General features: G+C 42.2%; 1 protein-coding gene across 4 annotated transcripts in view; it reads left to right on the forward strand.

The window, feature by feature from the left end:
• The window catches only part of PCSK5 (proprotein convertase subtilisin/kexin type 5), a 955,602-nt gene that overhangs the window by 236,332 nt on the left and 693,328 nt on the right, over positions 1–25,942 (forward strand). For all 4 annotated transcript variants that reach the window (XM_073670684.1, XM_073670697.1, XM_073670703.1 and 1 more), the window contains exon 5: positions 6,969–7,045. In XM_073670684.1, the coding sequence (XP_073526785.1) occupies positions 6,969–7,045 (77 nt within the window). The remainder of the gene's footprint in view (positions 1–6,968; positions 7,046–25,942) is intronic.

Genomic DNA, 25,942 nt, shown 5'->3' on the forward strand with positions numbered 1-25,942 from the left:
TTCATGTCTATATCATCTCCAGCCAATTGAATATAAACACAATTTGGCCTTGAACAGTATCATGCCCACAAGAGGAAGCTATTCTGAATATCCATGGCCCAACTATACAGAACAGGTGCATTTTGTTTTATAATCATGTACTATACTATGCTTTTGTCACCTTACACATGCCCTATCACATTAATCTCCAAAGGTGACAAACATATTGGTAGGGGGTTATAGATGAGCAAAAAGATTCACACTACCCAGTTCCAAACTATGGTCCGGTCCTCTGTTGCAGCTGGAGTTCACTTCTGTGGCTGGCTTCTCCTTGGGCTCCTTTTTCGCTTCCTAAACCTATGACTAGACCTCACATCATGATGGTGCAAGTCTTAAGAAGCTACAGAAACGCCTCGAAGACGCTGGACCAAGGATGCCAGTGACAGCAGTGAAGTCTGGCTATAAAAAAGGACCAAATCTCTACTAGTGTCAAATCACACTGTCATCTCAGACCTCCAAAGAATACCTTGGTCTTCTGGTGAGCCAGTCCCACCATGGTATACAACATACGATGATTTGAGGAAAGGAAAATAAGCGGCACATCCGTCCAACAACGAATAAAAATTATTTCATGCTTTATTCAAGATTATTTCATGCTTTATTCAATATGCATTTATGAATCTTGAATAAAGCATGAAATAATTTTCATTCATTGTTGGACAGATGTGCCGCTTATTGTCCTTTCCTCTTATCTTTGGCTGAACTTCACCAGCAGGACCGACACCCGACAAGCTGTTTTTCAACTTCAGCATTAGAAGACATAGCGTGGTGAGCTCATAATCCCCCCTCTCTCTTAACATAAGATGATTATCGGACTATTTATTCAATCTCACTTCTAGTTTCATCAAATGAAATCGAATCCAGGAGTTAGGAGCATAACATAACCTCTGGCTTATTACCCTTTAGATCTACCCTCCTGAGATCTTCCATCTTCAGTCATAATGCCGCCAAAGACATTAGATGGCTGTTGGACGAATGATGGTTCAGTCTATCATTCAACCGGCAGCCATCTCACCTGCCTCTCCCATACACAAGGCTTTCACACAGGAGGTGCAGGAGCACCCTTACTGCCATTACCCATAAGGACTCAACTCTATATGCATCCCCACAGGAATTTCTCTCATATGGTTTGGACCATCACTGCCTTCCCCAGAGCGACTATGTGAGCAAGGCAGGAGCGGGCTGAAACGTAAAGGTCGCCTCTAAACAAAAGAACTACACTGCTCAAAAAAATAAAGGGAACACTTAAACAACAGAATATAACTCCAAGTAAATCAAACTTCTGTGAAATCAAACTGTCCACTTAGGAAGCAATATTGATTGACAATCAATTTCACATGCTGTTGTGTAGATGGAATAGACAATCGATGGAAATTATTGGCAATTATCAAAACACCCTCAATAAAGGAGTGGTTCTGCAGGTGGGGACCACAGACCACATCTCAGTACCAATGCTTTCTGGCTGATGTTTTGGTTACTTTTGAATGTTGGTTGTGCTTTCACACTGATGGTAGCATGAGACGGACTCTACAACCCACAGAAGTTGCACAGGTAGTGCAGCTCATCCAGGATGGCACATCAATGCGAGCTGTGGCAAGAAGGTTTGCTGTTTCTGTCAGCGTAGTGTCCAGAGGCTGAAGGCGCTACCAGGAGACAGGCCAGTACACCAGGAGACGTGGAGGGGGCCGTAGGAGGACAACAACCCAGCAGCAGGACCGCTACCTCCGCCTTTGTGCAAGGAGGAACAGGAGGAGCACTGCCAGAGCCCTGCAAAATGACCTCCAGCAGGCCACAAATGTGCATGTTTCTGCACAAACGGTTAGAAACCGACTCCATGAGGGCCCAACGTCCACAGATGGGGGTTGTGCTCACAGCCCAACACCGTGCAGGACGCTTTGCATTTGCCACAGAACACCAGGATAGGCAAAGTCGCCACTGGTGCCCTGGGCTCTTCACAGATGAAAGCAGGTTCACACTGAGCACATGTGACAGATGTGACAGAGTCTGGAGACGCCGTGGAGAGCGATCTGCTGCCTGCAACATCCTTCAGCATGACCAATTTGGCAGTGGGTCAGTAATGGTGTGGGGTGGCATTTCTTTGAAGGGCCGCACAACACTCCATGTGCTCGCCAGAGGTAGCCTGACTGCCATTAGGTACCGAGATGAGATCCTCAGACCCTTGTGAAACCATATGCTGGTGCGGTTGGCCCTGGGTTCCTCCTAATGCAGGACAATGCCAGACCTCATGTGGCTGGAGTGTGTCAGCTGTTCCTGCAAGATGAAGTCATTGAAGCTATTGACTGGCCCGCCCGTTCCCCAGACCTGAATCCGATTGAGCACATCTGGGACATCATGTCTTGCTCCATCCACCAATGTCACGTTGCACGACAGACTGTCCAGGAGTTGGCGGATGCTTTAGTCCAGGTCTGGGAGAAGATCCCACAGGAGACCATCCTCAACCTCATCAGGAGCATGCCCAGGCGTTGTAGGGAGGTCATACAGGCACGTGGAGGCCACACACAGTACTGAGCCTCATTTTGACGTGTTTTAAGGACATTACATCAAAGTTGGATCAGCTATGTTGTCCGCCACTTGCACCTTTTTCCATATATCATTAAAACTTTTGCATTGAATCTCCTGAGTGTGCGGTGAAAATCTCTATACTCCAACATGGTATGCAACATAAGATGATTATCGTACTATTTATTCAATATGACTTCCAGTTTCATCAAATGAAATCCAATCCAGGAGTTAGGAGCATAACATAACCTCTGGCTTATTACCCTTTAGATCTACTCTCCTGAGGTCTTCCATCTTCAGTCATAATGCCGTCAAAGACATTAGATGGCTGTTGGACCAATGATGGTTCAGTCTATCATTCAACCCGCAGCCATCTCACCTGGCTCTCCCATACACAAGGCTTTCACACAGGAGGTGCAGGAGCACCCTTACTGCCATTACTCATAAGGACTCAACTCTATATGCATCCTCACAGGGATTTCTCTCATATGGTTTGGACCATCACAGCCTTCCCCAGAGCGACTATGTGAGCAAGACCAAGGAGCGGGCCGAAACGTTTCAGTCTATCATTCAACCGGCAGCCATCTCACCTGACTTTCCCGTACACAAGAGCTCTTGTTTGGCTAAGCGCCTCTGCGTTCTCTATGAAAGAACATGTCTGGCGGTGGCATGTCTCCGGGAGACAATATGATAAGCAGTCCCAAATTGGATATGCTAGATCTATATTTTCCTTGACAATAAGTTGTACAGGGCTCCCATACACTATAGACTGTCGGCTGAACCTGGAGATATCAGAGGGTTCGGCCAACATTAGTCAAATGTGTATGAGGGCTATAAAAAAATAGGAGGGGAAAATAGTTGATATTTTAAAGAATAATCTGAGACCAAAATGCCATAATGGGATCAGATTCATAAGTGCCCTCAATAGACGTAGAGAATGATAGTATTGGGCATTAGGTACAAAGAGTTTTTATCTAATAGTTGTAAAATTTGACAGGGATGGTGTAATTTTCCCATCTGTGTAATCATTTATTATTACAGAATCTTACTATGACTGAAGAAAATTCTTTATTTTTGCTATATCTAAGCATGTAGAATGTTTGGTCTATTGCCGACGACTACAGTTAACGATACAACCACAATCACAACAGGTTAAAAAATAAAACAAATCTCAGGTATCATTCCTGATGAGAGATGCCTCCACTTCAGAGAACCTGGGATGGATTGCCCTTGTGAGGTTTCCTATGAAGTTCTGCAGCTGTTGGCCGCAGTAAATGTGTCAGCTATTTTCTACGCACTGCTCCGGAAAGTTGCCTTGTAATTGAGAATGCTGCTTTAACATGAGGGAGAATTATTTCATTTGAGCTCAGATCCATATGGGAATAGAGCGGGGAAGTGAAAATTGTGAGCAATTATGGAACAATTTTGGCTTGACTTGCAAATGAACTGTGTCAACTCCGGGTAACAAAACACTGTGGAAATATGAATGCAGGATTAGAATAATTCACAGATTTTGGAAGCTGTTAAGTTCTATGAATGTATACAGACATATCTAATTTGTTGTATTTGGGTGATCCACTTAAAATGTATTAAAGGGCATTTTTCATATTTCTGAACTGTTCAGTATGTACGGTATTTATATTTCCATATGGATAAAAGGAAAGCTATATGCTGGATTTAATGATATATCTTACTGAGAGAGAGAAACCGTACTGATACTTGTATATTGCACCTGATTCATCATTTGCGTTCTTTTTTTTAGTCACTTTTTTTTGTCCTGTGGCATTCGTTGACTTTTTTGTGCCAAATTCTTCAAAATGGTGCATTTGGTTGATCAATTTTTGTGCAAGGTAAAAATAACGCTCTTTATTTTTATCTTTAACTCTTTTTGCAACTCTTTAGCCCAAAATGTTGCATGTTTCACAAAAGGGTGCAAAAATTGGGCAGAAATATCTGGCGTACATGAAATCACTGGAGTTCTTTTGTGACAACTTTTGTCACTTTTTGAAAAGTCGAAAATGATGAATCAGGTTCCAAAATCTGGAAACCCAAAACTCCACCTACTGTGTGTGGCAAGCTAAAAAAAAAACCCATATAAAATGGACTTCAAAAAAGGTGCAAATGGAAAGATGAATATGGTGCAAACAGAAAAAGGCACAAAACACTAAAAACTTAACAAAATAGGCACGAATGCAAGACTGAATCTGGCTCCTTGTGCTTTCTACCTCTTTATCCTGGTAACATTTCTTTCTTCATTGTGTAGCTCTATTCATCAGTTCCTTCAGAAACATACCTATAAAAGTCCTAAGGCCCCATTAAAGCATTAAATAAAAGTCATCTAAACCCACCCATTTCAGCAGAATTCAGGCTTCCTGACTTGTCTCCTGACAGATGATGTTGGATCTGGACTGTTGGACATCAGCAGGTGATGATTTTGTTCGACCATGCCGAGTGTTCCTGTATATGGTGGATTCAGTTGTCAGACCAACAATTGAGGTCCAGTTAATTATGGCTTCTGTTCAGGTGTTTTCAGTAGCTATATAAATCTATAAATGGACTGGACCTCTAAGCAAACGTGTTAGAAAAACAAGGACCATACTATTTTTTCATTATAGGGTCTCCGAGTGCAATTTTCACAGGTAGACTGATTGCAGCAGGTGGAGAAACTTTTTTTTTCTCCACCTCCAAGAAAATCCGATTTCCCTCTGATCAAACTCTGATTAGAGTATGATTAGCATAATTGGCCCGATTTTCTCGAATAAGACAAAAATGGTCAGCCTTGGGCTATGTTCACGCGTTGCGTTTTTTCAGTGTTTTTTTTAATGCGTTTTTTTATACTAATTTTCAGCTGCGTTTTTCAGTACCAGTCTATGAGAATTCAGAAATCTCATGCACACACCTTGGTTTTTTGTCCTCTGTATTTTGTCAAATACCTTGGTTTTTGTAAAATGCAGCATGTCACTTTTTTCAGCGTTTTTCAGCATTTTAGCAGCGTTTTTCACCAGTGCAAAAACTTAGGTATCCGGTTTTTCTATGTTTTTGGTGACAAAACCTGAGGAAGTTGAATCAGGTTAATTTTTTCTGCACTAAACTTTAGCAGCATGTGCAAGAGACAAATGTACAGTGACAAAAACGCAGCAAAAAACGCAGCGAAATCTCAGAAAAAAATGCTTTTTTGAAGCAGCTTCTTTACTGCCAAGCGAGCAGGTTTTGCCTGTGGAAAAAAAACGCATCAAAAACGCAACATGTGAACATAGCCTAAGACTTCAGGAGGACTTGATCACAAGGTGCAGGAGTATCCACTGGCTTGTTACTAGATCTTTCAGACACCCTTAGTTTGGGGCCCTAAGACTTTTGTCTTGTGCCATAAATTAGTACATCCACTAAAAACATATCAGGGATGGTGCAGCATTGACCGGTACCCAGTGCCACCAGCTCTGGAACTGTTCTAAATCTTATAAAATGTATTCTTCTTTTATTGCTATGAAGTATTTTCACAAGCTGCTCATGTCACAGGATGATAAAAGCCTCATACAGAAGTCATTAGCTAAATCTAGAATAGGTATGGTGACTTTGTAACTAGGACTCGAAAATATGTAGTAAAATATGCTGAAGACTGGAAGTGAAACTCCACGTCTGGTCAGTCTGATAAGTCTGAATGGATCGATATGATGCCAGGAATATATCACAGTGATAAGCTGCCTATAGACTTGAGATGGCTATCACTCTGCTTCTGCTATTAACATAAGGGCTTAGCTTGGCTGAAAATGCAGGTTATGCATTCTCTATTGGACATACAAGTACAGAACCGTTCTTTTTTTCCCTGTCATCAGCGGTTTCCCCCATTAGATTGACATGAACATTTGTAAGATCCTCATATCTGTGGGCAGAGTCAGGCTCTGTTCACACGGCAGATCTGACATGTATCTGTCAGGTAATCCCCAGCAGCTATCTGATGCTAACCATATGAGCATAAAGCCCATTGTCATTCAATGGGGCTAATCAGCGGCTTTGCCATGTAATATACATGAAGAACAATTATAGTACGTCTGTTATCCTAGTCTTTTGATTAACTGCAGAGGTGAAGCACGATGCACACAGGGCAGTAATACAAAGGATAGATTTTAGTTGAATTCTGCAGAATGATGCAGAAACTGAATTAGAATCATGTTCGCATATTTCTTTCATAGATTACATTTCACAGGAACTAACTACGGTATATCATCCTTATCTTCTGTACATAATCACCTACAAGCCAAGACATGGAATTGTCATTACTGCACAGGGACAGTCGCTAACCTAATTACATGCCCAGTGGAGCCTTATTATATATGTATGAGCCACGTGAGATGACAGCTTATTAATGATCCCATGACTTATTCATACTTTTTTTCTTTTTTTGGATGTAGGATCCTTTGGCCAGCACTGATATCAATGGCAATGACTATGATCCTATGCCTCGCTATGATGCAAGCAATGAAAACAAGTAAGAAAAGACAACCATCACTAAGTCTATCTTTTGCCTTATCCTCTGGAATCATATGTGTAGTGGAGAAAAATATTGTTACTTGGTATCAAATCTATATTAATCCCATTCATTTCTGTCACAACAGTTTACTAAAATTGCATTAAAGGAGTTGTCCACTAATTTCACCTTGATGCCCATCAATGTATGATCGGCCGGGGTCCCACTCGCGGTACCCCCGCCTGTCAGCTGTTATCAGCGCTGGTGGTGGCGGCCGCAGGCCAGAAGCCCTTACCTGCGGTGCTTTGCCGTCCATCTGTAGTGGCCGCAGTGGGGTACTACACATCCGTCTCCCATTCAATTGAATAGTAGACGGATGTGCAGTAACAAGCGCTGGCCACTACAACTTGACGGCACCGATAACAGCTGATCGACGGGGTTGCCGAGTACCGCGATCATACATTGATGCCCTATCCTACGGAAAGGGCATCAATGTGAAAGTAGTGGACAACTCCTTTAAGACAGTTTCAGATGGCTGTGATGAGCCACAATGCCCCCCACCACCATCACCCACAGATTTACTGAACAGAAGATTACCATAGGACACTAAATTTAGCAAGATCAAGAGGGGTCTTGGAGTTGTATCCACAATACAGACACTAAAGGTCAGCCATATTACAACCATCTGGCATAGGCATTAAGGTAAATTATCTCCAGTCAAAAATACCTAGAATAGTATGAAATAATCAACACTATTTTCAGAAAATTTATTTTTATATCCTTAAAGATGAGAAAAAAATAGTCCAAGGTGGGAAATGGCATGAAATAATAAAAGACCCATCATTCATCTGATAAATCCCCGCATTCCACTATTCCATTGCTGCTGACATTTGTATGCAGTGTTGCCACAATGATGTTTTTCGAGTACCCACGTGACAACTGTCAAGCATTGGCCTCAACATGGTCTTACACATTTGTAAGACACAAAGTGGTTAAAAGACGTGACCTGAAAAATTTCCAGGAAGCTTCCAGGCGGCTTGGAAACCACTCATTAATTTAACAAGAACACTAGTAGAGGCACCAAAAAGATGCTTCAAGAAAAAACTGTCTGCAACTTCTTGATGCATCTTCTGCATGAAGAACTAGCTGGACACACCAAGATCTAATAGTCATCATGAGCACATGTCCTAAGTTTTGGAGTCGTTTTTATTTTTCTGAAGCTATTTTGAGGAGTTTTGGAAGAGCTTTTTCCTGAGGTCAAGTGTACACAATGTCATTTAGATGTATGTGAACTCGGTGAGTTTTCAGGAGGAAGACGCTTCAGGACACACCAACGTTTTTTTCCTGAAACGTCTTTTTTTTGCACCTTTTCGGTTGTTTCCTTAGTGCACTTTGTGACGTCTTTAGCCACTGAGATTACTTTTTTCTTTTACTTTTACAATCTAGTGAGTGGCTTCCAAGCCAACGTTTTTTAGGAGGGCTTTCCCATTGTCTTTTTTAACTGTCGTTTTCCAGTCATTTTTTTTTCACTCGATTGAATAATGAAGAAATCGCTAGCATTTTTTTAATCAAAAACAATGGCAAAACGCTCTAAAACATGCAGCCTTCTTTCTGGCATCTTTTGAGCTTTCCCATTGACTTATATTGTAAAGTACGGAACATCTTCCAAGCAAAAAACACCAGAAGAAAGGACATGTCAGTTCTTTTAACTCCTTTAAACCTGATGTGGCTAGAAGACGTTCAAAGGCCTGAAAATCTACACAGCAAGTCGTTTTTACATATAGATGCATATGTTCATTCTTTTGAATGTTTTTTATCGGCCTTCAATTTTGGTTTTGATGGCTATGTGGGCACATCTTTATCAGAAGGATCTTGCCTCGGAAACCGCTTGAAAGACCTTAAAAAAAAAGGATACTGAAAAGCCTGAATATAAGTAGTTTTTTTCATAGAAATGATTAAGAAGGTTGTTTTGAGCATTTTGTGAGCACTTTTTGTGGTGTTTTTTTTTAGAGCAGAACCACTCAAAAAATGATGGGAAATGACGTTGTGAAAATACTCTCATGGTGTGTTCACATTGAGTGTTTGGAATGGAAACGAAGTGGACACTCTAAAATCCTTTTTTGTTTCTGAAAGTTCAAAAACAATGAGTTTTCTTGTGGAAACCACTTTTTGACAGAGGTTTTTATTTTCTGAAGCGGTTTTTAAGAGTTGTTTGCTTCTTTCTCATTGGACAGTGCCTTATTTGGAGTGGATTTCATCAGGAGCTTCTTCAAAGAAGTAATGCACTTTCTGTTATTTTACTTACTTATATAGTGTCATGAATTCCACTGTGCTTTACAGACATTATCATCACTGTCCCCATTGGGGCTCACAAGCTAAATTCCCTATCAGTATGTCTTTGGAGTGTGGGAGGAAACCAGAGAACCCGGAGGAAACGCACGCAAACACAGGAGAACATACAAACTCCTTACATATGTTATCCTTGGTGGGATTTGAATCCAGGACCCCAGCGTTGCAAGGCTGCAGTGCTAACTACTGATACACCGTGCTGCCCCGTTTTTCCACCCAGGTGATTTTTTAAAAATGCTCAAAACACAAGAACAAAGTGATTTTTCAATCAAAATTAATCGGAAAAGTCTTTCAATCGCTATTTTCAGGCGATTTTTGAAGCTGACCGGCTCCAATATTCCTGTGCACTCTATGCCAGTACCTTTAGAGGCGATCATGGGAAACTAAATAAAAAGGTGGCACTATTTCTCTGTAAAGAAGCTATTTGCAGTTTCTTCATTGCTGCATTACTAAACAGATAATTTTTTATTCAGAAGTTTTTAAAACTATTGTGTGACAACCCAAATAGAAGCTTTAATGATGGCATTGATGCTTGTAACAAACAGATATGAGTTACTGAGTCATCAATTCACAGCTTAAAAAAACGCACTAAAAAATGGCACGTGTCGTGAACACAGCAGTAAACTACTTTTATGAGAGGACAGTGGAAGGCCTTGTGATTTACAGGTTACTTATGTAAGTGGTAATAAATTCTCTCCAATACCAAATTCACCCTTTTTGGCAAGTAATTGTGAGCCAAGTGTTAATGTTTAGAATTGGGTTTTAATTCTGTTGTGCAGACCTTTAAATGTATTCATCAAGTTTATTTTTTATTTGAACATCAGACAGCGCGAGTCTTTTAATTGTCCTTATGGCTGTGTGCCTGTTAGACAATGTTAATTTCCAGGAGCTTTGAAGTGTCAAATGTGGTCTTTCTCATAATGATTCATGTTGCCTCCCTATGTTATTATCAGCAAAATCAAAACAATCTGTCTGGGTTTGATCACAAGTCTCTAATGCCTCTATGTGATGAACACCCTGCAAAATGTATTTGAAATACCGTATATTCCGGCGTATAAGACGACCTGGTGTATAAGACGACCCCCCTACTTTCCTGTTAAAATATAGAGTTTAGGATATATTCACCGTATAAGACTACCCCTTTTCCAACGCATACCAAACACCGGTAAAAATTAAAAAAAAACAGATTTGAATTTAACATGGTCCTTTTTTAATTTAAATTCTTATGACATGCAGGTATATAGCAGGAAAACTGTCACTCATAAACATATTAAAATAGGGGGGACCCCACGTCATTTTTTGGGGGGGTCCCCCATTCTAATAGCTAGTAAAGGCTAGGTATTCAGCTGGGGGCTGATATTAGTAGCCTGGGAAGCTCCGTGGGTATTACCCTCTTCCCAGACTTCAAACATCTGCCCCAGCCGTCTGCTTAACCTCCGCTAGAAACTATAATGATGGGGGATCCCACGCCAATTTTCTTTTTAAAAAATCCTTTATTTTAACACTAAATGACAATTGAGGGGTTAATAAAGATGCAGTCCCTAAATTATTATTAATTTTGTAATTAATTTTTCCCAAAAATGTTGACGTGGGCTTCGCCATATTTTTGTGTCCAGCCAGGTACAGCAGGCAGGAACGGGCTGCCCCCAACCACCAGCTGCCTATTTGTACCTGGCCGGACACAACAATATAGGGAAGCCCTTTTTTTTTAAATTATTTCATGAAATAATTTAAAAAAAAAAGACGTGGGGCTTCGCCCTATTTTTGTGTCCAGCCAGGTACAACTAGGCAGCTGGGGGCTGGAATCTGCAGCGCAGGGAGGCCCAAGCTTTCTGGGTCCCCCCCCCCGCTGCAAATTGCAGTCCGCAGCCACCCCAGAAAATGGCGCGTTCATAGAAGCGCCATCTTCTGGCGCTGTACCCAACTCATCCAGGGCCCTGGTGCGGTGGCTCACTGGGTAATAAAGGGGTTAGGGCCAGCTTGGCATTATCAGCTGGCCCTAAGCCCGAAATTCATGGGGTCACGCCAATATTAGACATGACCGCCATGAATTTCTAGTAAAGTATTTAAAAAAAACACAAACACCCAGAATAAAGTCCTTTAATTTAAATAAATACACAATTTTTTAATGTTCTAAATTAAACCATACTTACCATCACGCCCATTCCAGCTGAAGCCAACGATCTCCTGCAATAAAAGTAAAATAATAAAGCAACCTCATCCTTACCTTTCCATGGTTCCCACGACAGCTTCAGCTCTGCTACATCGAGATGACAGGCTGGACCGCAGCAGAACACTGCCATCCAGCCTGTCATCCCGCAGACACTGAGAAGCGCAGGCATGCTTGTGCTCCTCAGTGTCTGACTGTGACGGCATCCAGATGAGCCGAGATCATGTCCAATGAACTCGGCTCACCTCATGCACGTCACTGACAGCGTGGGAAAATTCTCCTGCTCCCCGCATGCGCAGTAGAAGTTTCCTACGCTGTCAGTGACGGACGTCCAGGAGGTGAGCTGAGTTCATTGTCGGCTCATCTGGATGCCCTCACAGCGAGACACTGAGGAGCGCAAGCATACCTGCGCTTCTCAGTGTCTGCGGGATGACAGGCTGGATGGCAGCGTTCTGCTGCGGTCCCGCTTGTCATCTCGATGTAGCAGAGCTGGAGCCGTCCTGGGAACCATGGAAAGGTAAGGATGAGGTTGCTTTATTATTTTACTTTTATTGCAGGAGATCGTTGGCTTCAGCTGGAATGGGCGTGATGGTAAGTATGGTTTAATTTAGAACAATAAAGAATTGTGTGTTTATTTCAATTAAAGGACTTTATTCTGGGTGTTTGTGTTTTCTTTTAACTTTGACTATGGGGTTAGTAATGGGGGCATCTTATAGACGCCTCTCCATTACTAACCTGGGCTTGATGTCAGCTGGCATTATAAGCTGACATCAACCCCAGCCCTATTACCCCACTGCCACCGCTACAGGGCAGTGGGAAGAGCGAGGCTAAGTGCCAGAATTGACACATCCTATGGATACGCCATTTCTGGGGCGGCTGACGGCTGGTGTTTCTAGCCTGGGAGGGGGCCAATATTCATGGCACCCTTCCTGGGCTATTAATATCAGCCTCCAGCTGGCTGCCTAGCCTTTGCTAGCTATTAAAATAGGGGGGACCCCACGTCATTTTTTTGGGATCCCCCATTTTAATAGCTAGTAAAGGCTAGGTATTCAGCTGGGGGCTGATATTAGTAGCCTGGGGAGCTCCGTGGGTATTACCCCCTTCCCAGGCTTCAAACATTTACCCCAGCTGTCTGCTTAACCTCCGCAAGAGACTAAAATTAAGGGGACCCCCACGCCAATTTTTTTTTAAATAAATCCGTTATTTTAACACTAAATGACAAGTACAGTAACCAACACCGTCACTGTACTTCATATATATGTGACTGACATGTTTCTATCTATCTAATCTATGTGTGAAGCTCTATTCTGTCTGTTATAAATTGTCGGGTACAGATGCTGAATTGCCGGCCGGCTTTTTTAAAGAGACGGTGCATGAAAACACTAATATTTGTTTTAATAAATCCTTTGCACTAAATGACAAGTACAGTAAGCAATACTGTCACTGTACTTCATATATATGTGACTGACATGTTTCTATCTATCTAATCTATGTGTGATTCTCTATTCTTTCTATTCTAAATTGTCGGGTGCCGGCTTATGCCGCTGCTGAATTGCCGGCTTTTCATATATTGTCACAGAAGCGATGCGAACTTCCCTGCTCCGGACACAGCGCAGCGCTTCTGTGACAAGTGAAAGCTGTCGGCACAGAAGCCCTGCGCTGTGTCCGGAGCTGGGAATACGCAGCGATGTGTCAGTTTCAGCACAGAAGCGCTGACTGTCTGGACCTACCGCCGCCGTATTTTAACTCCCTCCACCTTATATTAACTCCGACATGGCAGGGATACGGCCACGGCAGCTTATTAACACCCCCAGAGTATCCCCGCATGTCAATTTCTGAAAGTTCAAAAGCATTACCGGCGTATAAGACGACCCCAGACTAGACAGAAGATTTTTCAGTCTTTAAAAGTCGTCTTATACGCCGGAATATACGGTATGTTTTTAACCAGCAAAGTCAATACAGTTCTGGAAATGTGTTCTTCATAAATCCTCAAGGGTTTTAGGTTTTAGAACTAAGACCGTATCAAACTAGTAATTTAGGCTACAGTGAATTGATCCATTCCCTTGCACAGGTCAATCCCTCCTCCTAAGAAGTGGAGAGGTGATATTTTAGAATATAGTTAATGGTCTTCTATGTATTGTGCGAGGATGTGCCCAGCACCGTTAGGTCATGTTCACATTTGTGGATTCTTTCTATAATGTTAATATGACATTTATAAAATTGTATAACCACAGCATAAACCACCAGTCAAATATTTGCTTTTTGATATTTTGTTTCTGTGTTATACACATTTATGGAAATTAAAGGGGTTGTCCACTACTAGGACAACCACTTCTCAATGTGAATATTTGCCTCCGTAAAAATAAAAACACCTATACTCACCTCCCTTGCCGGCACCGTTCCAGTGGGCTCAAGTGCGGTTGTTACGACATGTGAGTTTGGCGCCCAATTAGCGCTGGCGTCACTGTCCCCGCTTTCGGACTTATAAGTAATGAAGAGGAAGTGAACGGCCAGCCGCAGCTCTCAATCTCAAATATTGAGATATACGTTGTATTTTTCTGTCATTGTGATCAAGGTAGTGTGAGGGCAGATAGATATTAAAGTATTGCATTGCATAAGGTTTTTATGATATGTTTTATGCTTTTTGGTTTCTTTAAATCTATCCATTTATTCTAAACACATTTGTGAATTTTGTAAGAGGCTGTGTCCATTATGGCATGTCTCTTGCTCTATAACATTAATCCACATATAAATGTCCTCAGCCTCATGTGACCTATAAACGCTCTATTATGCATCACTGTCGTCCTTATTATTTAGGAACTGGCCACCTGCTAATGTAAAGTTAGCTTATATATTGAATGTCGTGTTTGCCTAATGATGTGGGACATTAGTGATGTGTTCCCAGAACATCTGGGCAATAAAGCTGGTCGAAATTAGCTGCACAACCAATATGTCACTTGTCTTCATTCCAAAATTCAGTTACGAGTCTAGTCAAGTAAATCCAAGGGTGTAGCTGGGGAGAATAGGGGGCTCCTGAGGCATGTGACCCAAATGCTTCGTACTGGGGTGGCTCCAACAAAGCACTTTGCCTTGGTCAGGGTGTTTAGATACAGGGCTAGGGGCAGCATATTGAACATTTGCTCTGGCTAAAAGACGCTAGCTACAACATGCCTTTGCTTGGCCTTGTGCTCACTCAGACCAATCCAATTTTTTTTTTATTGCAGCGCTGGAGTGGTGCCACTAACATAAGATCCCTGCACCTAATACTTTACTCACCATCAGCCGTCTTCAGTTCTTCCCAGGGTTGCTCCGGTCCTGAGCAGTCATCTTGTGACCGCAACTCCTGACTGACTGGAACTCAGAAGTAATGGTCACAAGCTCTCAGTGTAAGTCTATGGAGCCAGTACAAACCTCTCATAGACTTGTACTGAAAAATGACCTCCGGCTCGCTTCAGCAAGCAATGGAGTGATTTGGCCGGTCACAAACTGCTGAAGACCGACCGGAGCAGCACAGGTAACATCAGAAGACAGTGGATGGTAAGTATACAGTAAGACTAGGGGTAGGGACCTTACATTAATAGCCCCACTCTAATGGTAAAATTAAAAAAACACACTGGAGTGGTGCTCTCAGTAATTTCTCTACTACGCAAAAATTCTGATCGATTTTTATCAGCATTTTGGATCAGAAGTTTATCAGATTTGGTCAATTTTTACCATCACAGTTTCACTGAATTTTCTTGTATGAATGATTTGATGGAAATTTCTCAAGCTTCTATCAAACAAACCGTGAAAAACGGACAGCACGCAGATGGCATCCAAGTACATTGGCGGGTTTGATACATGGCTCAGATCAAAAACATGTCTACGTGTTTTGGCGTTTTAGACAATCTCATGCTCATGCTGCAGAGAACATTGAGCTGTTTTATAGATGTAAAACGTGCAGCATGTCAAATTTTTCTGCTGATGTTGCTGTGGAGTTCACCATTTGCATTGCAAGGCTACAATGTATGGCTTTATGACACTATTTTCCCATAGATAAATTTACTGTTCCTTGCACATCAGAGATGTCCCGTGTAATTGTAAAGTGAATCAGGAGACCAGACTGTCAGTCATTACATACTGACCTACATTTGGATACTAGGTTTCCAAAAAATAAAACACTAACAAGAAATATAAAATCAATCAAATTTAGAAAAAAAACCATCTCCATGGCGGTGGGACAAAGAGGATTTGTTCAAGTAAAGATAGGTAATGGAACCCAGGGTAAGACTATAATGCAAACATCAAATCACATCTGCTTCCTAAAATACATGGATAGCCATCCACAGAGTATAATGTAAATTAGTCTCAAAAGACTTCTAGCAGTCAGGAAAAAATCCCTATGAAGCAAGAAAAGCATCAAGTGATAACTTGCCCATATTAGGCTGTGTGCCCACGATGCATTTTTCAAGCGTTTATGCTGCGGAATTTCCGCAGCGTAAACGCTTGGGAAGCGCTTGGTAAACCTTCCCCCATGGTCTCCAATGCAATTCCGCACTTTCAATGCCTATGCAGTGTATTTTTCCGCAGCGTTTATGCTGCGCTCAAAAATCCGCAGCAGGTCCATTAATTTTGCGGAAGCACTGCGTTTTCGCCGCCATTGACTTGCATTAGAACGCGCCAATTCCGCAAGACTGCATCTGTACTTGCGTAGTTGGCGCGTTCTAATGTGCGGATGGTACCCAGGTGTGGAGGACAGAAGACTCTCCTCCACACCCAGGTACCATTAAAAGCTGTAAAAAAAAGAATAAAATAAAAAATAACGATTATATTCACCTTCCGACAGCCCCCGGACTCCTTCCCTGTGCTTGCCGATAGATCGCGCAGGACTAAAGGACCTGCGCTGACGTCACAGTCATGTGACGGCAGGTCTTTCAGTACAGCGTACCGCAATCTGCCGGCAGCCAGCACAGGAGCGCAGCAAGACTCAGGGGGCCATCGGAAGGTAAGTATAGGTTTATTTTTTTATTTTTAACCATTCTCTCGGGTCACACTATATAAATCCATGCCGTTTCCATGGATTAATATAGTGTGACCTAGTTGTCAAGCACTTTCAATTGATGCTAAAATCGCTTGGAAAGCGCTTGACACCCGCATGCGGAAATGCAAGTTAAGAACGCTTCACATCCGCATGTCCCTGGCAGCAAAACGCATGTACAATCCGCATGTACAATCCGCATGCGTTCTTTTCTGCCAGGGAGATGCAGAAACGCTCAGGAAAAAATCCTGAGCATTTCTGCATCGTGAGCACATAGCCTTAGTACCAAATAGTGAGGGCCACCACCAACACCCCGGCGCGCGTTTCGCACTCACTGCTTTGTCAAGGGTAGTGTATTGCAGGAAGCAGATGTGATTTGATGTTTGCATTATAGTCTTACCCTCAGTTCCATCACCTATCTTTACTTGAACAAATCTTCTTACTCCCACCTTCATGCAGATGTTTTCTTTTTTAACATTGTATGGTAAAATATATTTTTATATTTTATATAATAAAATTTGATTGATTTTATATTTCTTGTTAGTGTTCTTGTTAGTGTTTTTTTTTTTTTGTATACCAAGTATCCAAATGTAGGTCAGTATACGATATAACCCACTGCATTTTACTCTGATATTGTGAATGGGGGGACCGAACATTATATGTCTCCAGCCAATATGAATTATATATGCAATTTGAATATTTGTTTGAGTGTCAATCTCAAACTCGTAATGCTCCCTTATTTGTAAAATAAGCTCTGGAGACAGATTCTATTGCAGATCTTTGTCCAGCCTGTAGATCTTAACAGCTCATTTACATATTAAGAAAAACATGAATATCTCTGGAATGAGACATCGGATTACAGATATCAAGGTATCACTTCATTCAGCTTTTTATGCCGTACATGCCTGTATGGATGGGCAGCTTAGGATGGTTGATCCTACTGACAGATTCCCTTTAAACTTTATAGAGAGCCCAAGCTAGCTGTGTGATATAGAACTTTCCAAGCTTTGTGCAGAAGGATCATGGCACATGGAAGAGACCTTTAATTCTGGCAGTTATTCGAGGCCCAAGTAGCACAGACCTTTCTGTAGAAGGATGTGAATAAAAATATACCCATACCCTTTGAATTGATCACTGGTAATTAATTGATTGCTACTGTTATTACTGGGAATGTAAATATACTGTTGCCTATTGATGTAAGTAAACGTGATCTGTTGGATAAAAGTGTTGCTAGTAAAGCGTAAAATTAGTGTTCACTACCAGTAAGTCACTCTGGGACATGTGCTATAATCCTGGGTGTGACAATGATTCCTACTACGGTATTTCACGGCAATGCCAAAAGTTTACTCTAATTTCCTACAACTTGGCAGATGCACAGCCCTTGTCAGTGGTACAGGCAAATACTGGAATTTTACTCTCCTCAACTGGAGACAGCAGTCAGCTGTGGATGAAGTCATCTCTGCTATGTGAAGCATTTAGCCTTTGTGCTGCGCTGTATGTAATGCTGACCAGCGCTAGTAATCCCTTATATGTGGATTTGGCAGGGCCAGTAAAGTGCGCTTTTTGTGAAACATCTGGTTCTCATTAACTCTAGTATTTCACATCACATATGGAAGGCAGAGTTTTCTGGAATTGACCCTAGCTGTGTTTCCTTCATGTGGCTTCTTTTTTTTTATCTGCTTTCAAGCACAAATCATTCCCTCTTGTATTTCACAACAACTGTTATCTATTGTGGTGTAATGTTTAGATCGCTCTTTGTTTTGTCTTTATTTTTTCTTTCTTGCAAAGTGTTTTCATCACATTAGCTATAGATGTGTGGAATGCACAGATGGCAAGAATACACATTATATCTTGGCATGGTGAAGGAGAAGGGCCTGCACGATCTGTAACATCATCTGGGCCATTAAACGAATATTTCATTCTATAGAAATGACTGAGAGGTTGTAAGTAGTAATGTAGTAAAATGCTATGGCAGAATACAGGCCGACAACGCAAAACATTCAGTTTTTGCGTCCTGTAATGTTTTTATTGAAAATTTGAAGCTCGGTTTTCTATCAAACACAAAGCAGTGACATATCTGAGAATAGAAATAATATCTCTTGTTGACTTTTTCAGTGTGTAGATGGTAATAGGGGGTCTCACCACTCATCACATAGGGAGACATGATGATGCATCCAATTAGTTGGCTGCATGAAATATAACTGCTGCATTACTGCGCTGGGATTTTGTGTTCTGAGTGAGACACACATGGCTGACCCAAGAGATCACACAATGTAAATTAGTGGTCAAAGAAGAAAAATATACAGAGTTTATATATACAGTACTCCTAGTGCCAGAGGCGGACGTGTCATTGGTGCACCCTGTGCAGGTTAATATTTTTGGGGCAACTTCTATAAAGAAGTATTTGTCAGGCAATCCCTGCATGTGTCACAGGTGTATGACACATGCAGCCGCGGCGACACTTTCATCGATGCCGAGCATGCCGCAAATACTCGGCGAGTACCCGAGCGTGTTCGCCGAACTGGTTAGCAATTCATACTCTCTCAACACTAGTGGTGAGTTCTCCTTCAACGGAAGTCTTCAGACAGTGGCTGGACAGACATCTGTCTGAGATGGCTTAGTGACTCCTGCGCGGAGCAGGGGGTTGGACACGATGACCCTGGAGGCCCCCTCCAACTCTTAACATTCTATGATTCTATGATAGCATTTTCTTCCTCAGAATTGATGAAGATCTCACTAATAAAGTGATGACATAGCCTAGCTATATGCCATACATTTTCTGCCGGTCGTATTATATTTTTAATTATTCAGGCAAAAGCATGTTGTAAAACTGAACAAATTTTACAGAGCTACACGCAGTGATTCCTGGGGTACATACTTACATCATGAAGTGGTAGACAGTATTTATGTACAGGCTTAAATAAATTCATCCTTATCACAGTTTATATGACTTATACATGAATTATAAAGAAACTACATGTAACATACCTGGCGGCGTTCTTGCATAGGGCACCATCTCCCACTATGCAAGATCGCAAACTTGATCATCAGTCCAGTCTGCTAGCCTGGCTTCTTTCCATGCTGTCTGCTTACCTCTGTTCTGGCTGCTTAAGGCGGCGGCCCAGTCACTTCCTGTTTCTTGTAGCTGCTGTGGGCACACCCCTAATGCGTCCTCAGCCTATTGCTGTCAGTCATTGGATATTTAAACCAGCTCCACATACAAGCTGGTGCCTGAGCAACTCTATCATTCAGTGTGCTCCTTGACTCTGAATGTGCCAGGTCCTGTTCTGTTTCTCCTGCCTGTCCGCCTTCCTGGAGTCTCGCTCTGCTCTGTCTTTGCTCGCCGCTCCAGGCGGTCTCGCTCTGCTCTACCTTTGCTCACCGCTCCAGACGGCCTCGCTTTGCTCTGCCTTTGCTCACCGCTCCGGCGGCCTCGCCCTGCTCTGCTCTTGTTCACCGCTCTGGCGGTCTTGCTCTGCTCTGCTTGTCTACCGCATCTGCGGTTCTATTCCTGAGTCCCAGTCTGTACTGGACCTTATCCAGTCTGTGCTCCAACCTGCTAGTGCCTCCCTGTCGGCACTCCAGCCGTGCTTGCCAGTACTGCCTGCCTGCATACCAGCCGTGCTTACCAGTGCCCGCCTGTCTGGATACCTGCCGTGCCTGCCTATACCCACCAGTCAGTGTGCCAGCCTAACCTGCCTGTTCCTGTATTCTCCGGTGTGGGTCAACAGCCGTGTCCGGGGTCTGACCTGGAGTAGCACCTGGTCCCTCTGCTCGATTCCTCCCTGGTGCACAGGCGTCGTTAGCCGTCGTGCGACCTTGGTCGGATCGGGTAGATACTTAGTTACGCCCCTCCAGGCACTCTCCGGTTCATGGTCCAGTGGGATCACTAAACATGCACACGCCAGTCAGTCCGGGCATGTGCATAACACTACATATGCAACAATTCCCTACACAATATAAGCAGACACACAGAACACAACGGGCTGAATTAGCAGATTTGTTCCCGTCGGTAGGGTAAGAGATCAGAAGTTACAGCAGGACAATTTAGTGGCTTCCCGTAGCCCCCAGCTTCCCTGTCTGTGGAGTGTAGACCGTAATCTGCTGTGTAAAGGAAATGGCTGATTTGGTTTGAAGAACTTATGGCTAGTCGGCAGGTTTTTTCTTTTCTTTTTTTTTCTTCTTGCTCTATTTAATAGAAATGCTGTCAAGTGTGACCCATTATATTTGTCAATTACTAGAGTATTTATGGAGTTGGTTTATGTACGTATTAATTAGAGATTGTCTAGAAATCATTGTCCTTCATCCACTTCACACGACTAAATATTACATACTTATTATTATTTCTTTTTAGCACACCATTGATTCCATGATGCTGTAAAAAGGTTGTCTAAGGCTCCTATCTTCAGGAGCGCTCTGCTCCCCTATCTCCTGGCTTCCTGCTTGGCAGGTAGCTGTTCGCTCCTGAATATTGGCGGATTGTGCATGGCTGAGTCACTGTCCCGAACTGTGCACTCTCCCATACTGCTGACAGAGCCAGAGGGTCAGTTTCTGGAAAAAATAGCAGATCCTTTTCCAAATTCAATTATCTACATAAAGCAGTTAGCTCCATAACACTTCAGGGCAGGGAAGCACTTGCAATATCTGAAATCTTGGAAGATTGTCTGCACATCATTCTTAGATTCTTCCTGTATTTATCTACGTTATGTGATAACATGTCACATTGATGTGATCCTCTAGATGGGATCATTTCTCATGTCTTATCATCTATGAATTTAACAACTGTTCAGATTTACCCTCCAGTATCGGAGTTTTCCATTATAAAATGTGAGAGCAGTGAGCGCTCGCTGAGAAACTCTGCAATCATAATGGTATTAGAATAAGTTTTCAGTTTAAGTGAATTTCCTTGAACAGAACCAAACTCTTAAAAATACATTCTCTGAAGGTAAAATGAAAAAAAGATATAAGGCATCCAATAATAGGAAGCACGTTAATTGTGGGCCATGATTAAGCATTTATCATACCCAGCAGTAAGCACTACCATATGCACTAGAACCATCTCCATATATTATAATCAGTGGTGAGCGACTCAACCAACTTATACTTAGTGTAATCCTAAATTATAGGTTGAGGTGGTTATAAACTTTGCTTTTCCATTGCTACCAGGGCAAGAAACTTACATATCATCTGTATATATGTATTGTAGGACATAGAGCAAAGAATCTAGGCTATAATATTAATACATTCATTGATTTAAAAGGTTTCCTAGTTCAATATTAATTTAATGCTTAATATATTCAACAAATTATGTAATTTTTATAATGTTTTTAAATTCAATATTTTAAGATCTTTCCTTCCAGTTACTGAATGGAAAAATTATTGTCTACATTCAGAACGTATAAATCTGTTAGCATCATGAAAGGTAAAAGCTTGTTAAGTTTGGGGGGGTTCCCTCTATAACAGCTCATTTATCAATGTCATATTAGGGTTATGTAGACTTTTTAGAAAAGAGTACCATGCTCCGTACTCCCATCTGTTAGGCAGAGTAGAAAACGTTTAAAGGAGTTTCGTGGGACTTAGGCTGTGTTCACACGTTGCGTTTTTGCTGCATTTTTTTATGCAAATTAAAAGCTGCTTTTTACAGTCCCAGCAAAAGCTATACCATTTCAGAAATCTCATGCACACACATTGTTTTTTTTTCAGACTGAATTGGAAAACTGTTGCTTTTTTGAAAACTGCAGCATGTCAATTCTTTTTTGCAGTGTTTTTTCACCCATAGAAAGCAATGAGTAAGTGCAAAAAAAGCAGCAAAAATGTTGCCATCACTTTTTACTGCTTTTTTTAGTGAAAAAAAAGCAGGTACAGCAGGATGTGAAACACATTTATTTTTGTGATTTTCTCAAAATGTCTTGGTCTCCTCACCTGAGAATGGCAGTTAAGATTAGTACAGTTTAATTACATTTGTGTTATGTATTAAAGTAAACAATTGCCTGAGCAATTAAATCGCCGACAAATGTGTAAAAGTAAACATTGTCAGACCAATGTGTGAAATTGAACAATACCTGAGCAACTCAATGGCCCACTAATGTGTAAAAGTAAACAATTTTGCAAAGATGAGTGAGCTAAAATTCCTCCAGAGCATTGTAAAAGACTCATTGCTAGTTATTGCAAATGCTTGATTGCAGTTGTTGCTCCTAAGGGTGGCCCAGCCAGTTATTAGGTATAGGGGCAATCACTTTTTCACACAGGGCCCTGTAGGTTTGGATTTCTTTTTCCCTTAATAATAAAGACCTTTATTTAAAAACTGCATTTTGTGGTTACTTGTGTTTGACGCGCCCCCTGGGCCGTGGGTACTCGGTAGCCGGGCCGGTCGTTGCTAGGGGAGATGTCACAGAGGCGGTGACCCGGTCCGTGACCCAGGGCGGTCAATAAAAGTGGAATTTGGGAAAGGGGATTATAATTTTTATATAATGTTCGTGACGCCACCTGTGGCATGCGGCTATATGGAGCCACCGCTGCGGTGCAGAACCTCTGGAGCCAATGATGACGCAGCCGAGTTGGTTCAGCTCTCCACAGGCAGAGCTTAGCTTCAGGGCTGGAAGTAGTGATTTTATAGATGTTGCTGTGCAGTGTAGTGCAGTGTAGTGCAGAGGATGGCGCAGTTAATAATCAGTCCACAACTTATCTTTACTTGCGGTGGTTAGGCAGACCGGGGTACGTGTACTAGCTGGTAGTAGAGGTCCGGGTGGCCTGGATGCAAGCTGGGAATCCACCTCGCCAGGTGAAGTTGTAGGCCTTCCCTTTGCGCTAATCTCTTTGGCCCTGCTGCTTATAGCTGTGCTGTGGCCCTCGTCCCTGAGTAAAATGTCTTTGTGCTCACCCATATGGCAGGCACCTCGAGCTTTCCTGGAGTGTCGCTCCCACGTGGCGGTGCTGGGCCCTATGTGCTGCTGAGCCTCCGGGCGTCTGATGGGGCCAGGCTGCTGCCGTCCGGTTTTTGCTGCTGGACCTTCAGTGCCCCACAAACTCGGACTCCGGTGTCCGGTTCTTCTGCGCTTCTCTCCTCTGGGGTAAACTGCCGTGCAGCTCCACTCCCTGGGTCTTTCCTCGTCGACGTCCTGACTTCAACTCCTCTCTGCTCTCCTCACACTAACTAACCCCGCCTCCAGATCCCAGGGTAAAGGGGAGGAGCTCCCCTTGCTGGTCTGGAGCCAGGAAAGTGTTGTATGCTGGTATACCTGATTAGGGGACCCCTCCTTGCTTCCAGGCATGGCATCAACCCCTTGTGAGGGAGGCAATGCCACTGTGGCAACCGGACTCCTGGGGTGCCACATGTTATCTTTGTCTAATATTTAAATTTGTTTTGTGATCTGAAACATTTAAGTGTGACAAACATGCAAAAGAATAAGAAATTAGAAAGGGGGCAAACACTTATTCACACCACTGTATATAGTATACACTACACAGGAAATAGGCTATGTGCACACATTGAGTATTTACAGCAGATTTTTCTGCTCCAAAACCCAGAATGTTGTAAGGAAAACGCTGCATTAAACATGTTTTTATGTGTGTTTTGATGCATTTATTTGCCTTTTTCTCCCATTCATTTGAATGGGTGAAAAAGACTAAGCTCTGAAAGAATTGATACGCTGCAGATTTTCAAAAAAGGTTTAATGGGTAAAATACGCATTGAAAAGAATAAGCAGCATGTGCATGAGAGTTCAGAAATCTCATTCACTTTGCTGGTGCTGTAAAGTGCAGCGTTTTTAACCTTGAAAATTAGGCGGAAAAAAAATGCGGCCAAAAGGTAGCATCTGAACAAGCCCTTGAGTAGTCTTCTAGGAAGAACATGGAATCCTTGCTGTTCCTTACTATGTATGCCACAGTATGATGCCTCCATGTGGCAGCTTATTATGGGGTTATTCCCCCTTCAGCAATGCTTTTAGGAAAGAATCTGTATATACTATTCCATACAACAAAGTCCGATTGAAATAGATTGTATGTCTCTATGAAATCGGAGGCATGTGGAAGTGGGGCCACTATATGTAGCTGAGGTGGTATGGAACCATCATGTGGCTATATAAAGGAGGGCTAATGAAAAGTAATGGGGTTTTTGCAACAAAAGTGAACTTGTGCTGATTTGAATGTATGGTTTTAAATTGCTTAATTCCAATGTTCTTCTGACATAATTAGTGCTTAATGGTGGGGCCTCATTACTTTTGTCTTTTATCTGGAATGTACATTGCAATATTAACATTCATTCTCCTCAATTATCATGTATAGCTCTAAATGATATCAACCCAAGTGAGCGCACATGCCTCTTACTAATTCCGAGCTGCCACCAGGAATTCCAATATATTCCTTCAACAGAGGGTATCATCTGCCTATGTATTTATGCTGACCGTTTCATTCCTCTATCCTTTGCTTGTCATCCCTAGCTAATGGTTTTGGCATTTTATCAACGTGAATAGAATGAAGACAGCTTCAGCAGACGTTTTAGCCGTGTAAAAGGATAAATGGGGCACACTTCAGTAGTTTGTGTTAAGATTAAACTAAATCTCAATTATAATTCTTTGGATTGTCGTGTTGACAGTTTTTACTAGAAATTCTAAAATATTTGCATTGGCTTAGGCAGACATAGCTGGGAAAGTGTGCTTACTGCGATGGCATTATTGGATACCATCAGGGGTACCATGGGCCGACCATAAAAAAACTATGGTGTAAACTCACCTTCCAGCTGCACAGAAACAGTTTACATTCACATGTTGCACATTTACTATTTTCATTACCTCTGTAAATTCCTGAACAGTCGGTAAAAATAAGTAACTTGCTGTTTGTACTTTAAAACCTGATGAAAGTCTCTTTAACCCCTAAAGGACTGGGCCTAATTTGTCCTTTAAAGGGACTCTGCCACCAGACTTTGCTACCCCATTTGAGAGCAGCATGATGTAGAAACTGAGACCCTGACTCCAGCAATGTGTCACTTACTGGGCTGCTTGCTGTCCTTTTGATAAAATCACTTTTTTTTGGCTGCTGCAGATGTAGTAGTTACCTGAATGCTGAGCTCTCTATAACCCTGTCCACCCAACTGATTGGCAGCTTTCTGTGAACACTGTGCATAGCCAGAAAGCTGTCAGTGGTGGGGGCAGGGTTATACAGAACTCATGAATATGAAGGACTATATGGCAGCAGCCTTACTAATCCTCTAATGATGATGTTCTGCTGATAAAACACTGATTTTATTAAAACTACACTAAGCAGCTCAGTAAGTGATACATCGCTAGAATGAGAGTCACTAAACCTACATTTTGCTGCTCTCAGATTAGGTGTCAAAACCCTGGTGACAGATTTCAATTACATACATTTTTTTTCATCATTGACT

Source organism: Phyllobates terribilis, unplaced genomic scaffold, assembly GCF_046119375.1.
Source record: "Phyllobates terribilis strain yellow unplaced genomic scaffold, ASM4611937v1 Scaffold_1__5_contigs__length_1240528914, whole genome shotgun sequence".
In the NCBI taxonomy this organism is placed as follows: domain Eukaryota; kingdom Metazoa; phylum Chordata; class Amphibia; order Anura; family Dendrobatidae; genus Phyllobates; species Phyllobates terribilis.